General features: G+C 35.4%; 1 protein-coding gene across 1 annotated transcript in view; it reads left to right on the forward strand.

Moving 5' to 3' along the window:
- Positions 1-5,038, forward strand: part of LOC131188446 (uncharacterized) — an 80,199-nt gene extending 75,161 nt beyond the window's left edge. Inside the window, exon 5 of the mRNA XM_058163765.1 lies at positions 2,470-5,038. Within this exon, the coding sequence (XP_058019748.1) occupies positions 2,470-2,598 (129 nt within the window). The 3' untranslated portion in view covers positions 2,599-5,038. The remainder of the gene's footprint in view (positions 1-2,469) is intronic.
- The last annotated feature ends 1,018 nt before the right edge of the window (positions 5,039-6,056 follow it).

Genomic DNA, 6,056 nt, shown 5'->3' on the forward strand with positions numbered 1-6,056 from the left:
CCCAATCCTGATGTGGCCCTCAATGAAATTGAGTTTCACACCCCTGCATTAGAGAGAGAAAAAAATTCAACCGTAGGTCTCAACCAAATGATTGTGTAAACATTCATAAAATGCTAACTATGCTAATACTAATGCTAACTAACAATGTGTTTCTGAGTTTTACTTTACAATCACCATTAATAGAATGTAATTACATGCTATTATAATTGCATATTATTAGAATTTTAAGCTGAAAAACTGTAGCACTTTGGGGCAAATTAGAATAAGGTATTCCTAGCAATAACGCCCAATAGCATGCTTTTATGTACTTTTTTTTAAAAAAGGAAAGTTTTTTTCCAGTAATATAACATTCATTATTTAAAAGACTTTAGTGGATCCATAAAGAAATGCATTTGGCACAGTGCACAGTGGCGCAGTGGTTAGAGTGCAGTACTGCAGGCTACTTCTGCTGAGTGCCGGCTGTCTGGAATTTGGTAGTTCAGATCTCACCAGGCTCAGGGTTGACTCAGCCTTCCATCCTTCTGAAGTGGGTAAAATGAGGAATTCTTGAGGCCAATATGCTGACTGTGTAAACCTCTTAGAGAGGACAGTAAAGCACTGTAAAGTATATATAAGTTTTAAGTGCTATTGCTTTTGCTATATATAGCCACTTATGCCATAACTAGTTAGCCATATGTATACTCTCAAGGAAGGTATTTTATAGTTCCAATGAAGTGAGCTCCAGTCCATGAAAAATTGTGCTATAATAAATCAATTAGATTTAAAGTGCTACAAGACTCTCTGTTTTGTTGCAACAGATCAACACATTTGTTTCTCCACAGCTGCATATATGGACACTGCTTCTTGCATGACTTTATTCCAGCTTTGACTCAGCCTATCTATCCTGTGTCTTGCTACGATTTCTTGCACAAGTCAAATCAATAACAACATTTTTCTTAAAAAGTAATGTTTGTATTGCATCAGGAAGCAGCCTCTTAGCTATAGCTGTGTAAAAATACCCTAAAGTTCATCCATGCAGTATCTTTTATATTGTAAATAAAGAATATTTAAACATGTAATTTGGCTGGACTGCCAAACTGCCAAGTTGTTAAAATGAAATCCCTATTTTCAAGATTAGGAAAGAAAGACTGTAGCAGATAATCTGATGGACCTTTCTCCATCAGGCAAAAAAAAATTGACCTTTTCGTTGGTTCAGCCATACAGAAGCTTTCAGTTCATGACTTCTTAAATCAGAATCCCTTAAGGAATATGCATTGGTCAAGGAGTGAAATCCTGGATACAGTGACCACCTCATAACAACATGACCCTGAAGTGTAAGAGGTCACTTCTAGACAAAACATTTGCTAATTGTTTGTTGAAAATCCAAATCCTTTATAAAAAGACTAGCCATTCAAAATGCAGTAAGCAAACCCTGGCATTTGGAAAGCTGTGTTCTAAATTGGTAATCAGGTAGGAAAAGAATAAGCAAAGTGCTTAAAATCTAATCTGGTTATACCCAAAGTTCAATTCTCTTCAAAGAATGCAGCTTGATGCCAATCCAGCTTTTGTGAAATAAAATTACTGTTAGAAAAAATGAGAGAACTAGATATTTTGGCTTGATTACTTTTTATCATTTGATTGACAATTTTGTTCTAGTAATTATTATTATTGGACTTTTTTATTTTATATACATACATACATATATACACACACACACATACATACATACATACATACATGCAATGGCTTATTTTCTTCTATACATACATACATACATGCAATGTATTTTCTTCTATCCTTCAGATAGGCTGGTCTACAATTCTCTTCATATCCCGCCCCAGGCCCTCCACTATCATTCTGTCAAGACTATGTACATTTATTGGAATTTATGACTAATAAGACTGTTACTGCTAAGTCATTATAACTGAGCTTTTAAAAATAGTTTTTTAATTCATTTTCATGATTTTCTAACATTAATGAAAGCATTTAAGCAAAGACATTAAATTGTGCGAAGATTTTTGATGAAAAGATTTTATATGGTTTTGATGGTCTAGTGTAGGATAGAAAGTTGGGGATGGATCAGTAATTATTTTCTAGTTCCGATTAATTACTCTTCTCTTCTGGAATAAGTATAAAAATATAAATATACTGAAGGGAATTTTCTAGTACTGTAAAGTGCCTAGTACTATAAAGTACCTAGTACCCTTTAAACCAAAAATTCACACATAATAAGAAGACTTGCAGTCATGATTTCAGTACTGTCAGGACTTAATTACAGTGTACTGAAGGCATATTTTCTGCTTTCCTACTTCTTCAATCTTTTCTAAGATTTTGATTTATTACGAATTTATAATATTAAGCTTTTGAACTACCTCAATTGTGATGTTGTAGTTTAATAAAGGGATAAATGATGATCAGTTCCTCATGTGCTGTCATTCATTCACCCCATGTGCACTGGTAATTATCTCTTTCTTCTTCTTCTCTATGCAGCATATCAACGGCAGCCGGCCCCCACCTCACTTTGTGTATGATCCATCAATTTTTGCCTTCCGATCCCTGAGCACCTTGAAGCCTTTGAGCCCGATAGCTCCAGTTGAAGAACCATCATGTGCCTACTGAACGATGTACTCAAAAGTCTCAGGAATCATCATATCAATTAGCTGCCCCAGGGACATGGAGGGCACGTATTTTGAATAGGTACCAGGATCCTTGGTGCCAGGAGATTGGTGTCTTGTCTCTTGTCTGTTTTACATGCCATTATAATTTCTGAAGATTGTCAGAAAGGAAATGTATATGCATTGAGCAAGCTAGGCACATACGTTGCAATGCAATTATCAAGATACTATTGATTCACAGAAGGCAGGTTTCTTATAAATGGAGTGAGCACATTACCCTTATAATGATTTTCAGTGGGTGGTAGCACTTAGCCAGACTTGGCTTATTTCAGAAGCTAAATTGGGTAAGGTCTATTTGTAGAACCACTTGGGCAGTCCAAAGTTATTAAACGGATTGGTAAATAGGAAAGAAATCCCAATCCACACTGGGGGAAGGACATCGCAAACCAATTCCATAACATCACCAAGAAAACAGCATGGATGAAGTCCTAGGAGTTGAGCTCAGCTTGAGGGCATCTTCACAATATATTATAAATGAGCAACTGCTCATGAAAGACCAAGTTGTAAGCTGCTTTCTTGTTCTTTATCTAATAGAATCATTCCCTCTATGTAGGAATGTTCAGTAGACTAGGATTTATCCAGGAATTGGAAGGATCTCTGCTTTTAGTATGAGTCTGAAAGACTAGAAATATATGTTCTTCATCTCCCAGGGTAGGTAAACCTATTTGGTTTTGTGCTACCAAGATATAAGGATAGAGCAAGAAGCTATGCAGCATCTGAATTGCTTTGAAATTAGTAGAGTATGAAGTTAAAGAGAAAGCTATGTATTTTGTTCAGCACAAATAGAATTAGAGCTCTACAGAGCCATAGGATATTCTATAACTGGATAGATATTTGCAGGTAGAAGAATAAATGAGAAGTTATAATTTGCTTTGATGTGTCTGGACATCCTTTATAAAACCATGTGAATGTCACTTGATCTCTTAACGAAGTTGGAATGAATACTGCAATGATTGGTTTGCACATCCAATAACATGCCTTATAGCACCCACATTGTAAATAACTTCTAGTCATATGAGATGGTAACACAGAAGGCATTGCTTTTGATGCATAACACATTGGTTTAGGTGGATGCTATGTCAGACATACATATGTGGGAGGAAATCCTTTACAGGTATTTGCATCATGATCTGTCTTTTTAATTTTGGTTTTTTTTGCTGGTAAGAGTAATGGGCAAAGCAGAAAAAAGACATTTTTTAATAAGAGTGACCTTTACAGAAGCACCCATGTACTTCAAGCTCAGTTCTTCTCCTCACCTTGGTGGTAGTTTCTGCTTTGCATTGACATCTTAGATACCAATTATTCATGTAATCAGTTGGCCCAATTATTCAGGTTTTTGGGCTAATCCAGTGAAGCCTATAGTGTATTCTGAGGTTTAGGAAAGTAAGTTTTAACAATGTGCTATATTGTCTTCTCTATATATGTCAACAACATTTCAGTCTCGACTTGTATACTAACCATATGAAGAACAATCTAGAAAACACTCCTATGTCATGTATTTTTTAATTAAAGAATATTGGAAACTATAACTTGACCACTGTTTGGAAAAGTTTCCTGCTGTCTTCTGCAATTAAAAAAGTAGACTATAGGAGTTGAAGATGGCTCAAATGGTGGGAAAATAGCCAACAGCTCAGAGATTCTTTTTATCATTGGAATCTTAAGGCCAGAAGCTTCCTCGTCAGAATGAATTAACTCAGCTTCTTTTAATCCTAGCTGTAAATATGTTGGGTTTATAAAACCTGGTGACAAAAGCATAAGAATAAAGGAATACATGAATTATTTCTTTGCTATTTAAGAAGAAATCAGGGATGGATGGGCACAAACCTTCTTAAACCACTACCAATTAAATAAGATGATATTCTTAATTGGTTTATTGACAACAAGGTCAAAATTGACATGCAACAAAATAGTTTGTTTTTCAAAGCAATTGTTCTTTTCTTCTTCTTGAAGGAGCGGGAGGTTCCCTTTTATCTTCTAATCCTAAAGATGATTGTTTTTATAGGTCAGTGCACATGTTGAGAATCTATAATCCCAAAGGATTTGGCCTTCCTATAGTAATGATAAGGGCAAACATAATGTGAGTTTGCTGTTTTGACAGATTAGACTTGACCTACAAACCTCCAGCACCTGTCATGGTCAGGAAAATTTGGAATGTGTTTTCATGCATATAAAGCTGCCCTTGTTTATTCCATAGATACTGCAGAATTTTTTTTGGGGGGTGGGGGGGTTGCTGATTGATCTAGAAGATATTGTTATGATACTCCTAAGATGAAGGTCTGGAAATGGAGATGACTGCTGATGAAGTGCTTCTCTTTAATACTTTTTGTAACATTTCTCTGTCTTTGGTTTTTAATGAGGAAAAATAAAATTATATTTTAACTGCTGTTATTGTTCCTCCTGCTTGCTCTCCCTTTACTCTGACTGAACTCTAAATTCAAAGCATTTTAATGTTATAATTGTATAGCAGACTTACGGGACCGCCTGCTGCTACCGGTGGCCTCCCATCGACCAGTGCGCTCCCATAGGGAGGATCTCCTCAGGGTGCCGTCGGCCAGACAATGTCGGCTGGCGACCCCCAGGGGCAGGGCCTTCTCTGTGGGGGCTCCAGCCCTCTGGAACGAGCTACCTTCAGGGATATACCAACTCCCTGACCTCCGGACCTTCCGTCGCGAGTTGAAGACGTTTTTGTTCCATCGCGCAGGACTGGCTTAATAATTTTTAATGGGGGTTTTATTGGATTTTTACAGTTCTTAGCCAAATTTGAATTATTTATTTATTTATTTATTTATTTATTTATTTATTTATTCATTTATTTATTTATTTATTTATTTTTCATACTTTTATACCACCCTACCTCCCTAGGGACTCAGGGCGGTGTACAGCCATATAAAAACACATAAATATATAAAGTAAAACATTAATCTAAAAAACTTATTATATAGGCCGAATATTTAAAATAGAAATATAAATAATAAAACCCGATTTAAAACCAAATTTAAAATTTAAACATTTAAAATTTAAAAAAATCTAGTCCATTAGTCTTTTAATATTTGTTTTTAATTTTTGTATTTGTTATTTTATCTGGCTGTAAACCACCCTGAGTCCTTTGGGAGAAGGGCGGTATAGAAATTAAAATAATAAATAAATAAATAAATAAAATATTTTTATCCCTCAAGAAGAAAACACGAAGTTACTTAACTGGAATCTCTTGTGCAAATTTAGGAAAATTATGTAGGGATGAATTTTGCAACCTTAGCTCAAATAGAAAAACAGATTCTTGTCTGTCCCACAGTTTAGTTAGATCCTTTCCTAGCCACCTTTATATGAACAATAATCTTTCTCCTACCACCACTGAAAAATGAATGAGAATTACAACCTTAACATAACTGCATTTGTAGTCTT

The sequence above is a fragment of the Ahaetulla prasina genome, chromosome 1 (assembly GCF_028640845.1).
Source record: "Ahaetulla prasina isolate Xishuangbanna chromosome 1, ASM2864084v1, whole genome shotgun sequence".
Taxonomy (NCBI): Eukaryota; Metazoa; Chordata; class Lepidosauria; order Squamata; family Colubridae; genus Ahaetulla; species Ahaetulla prasina.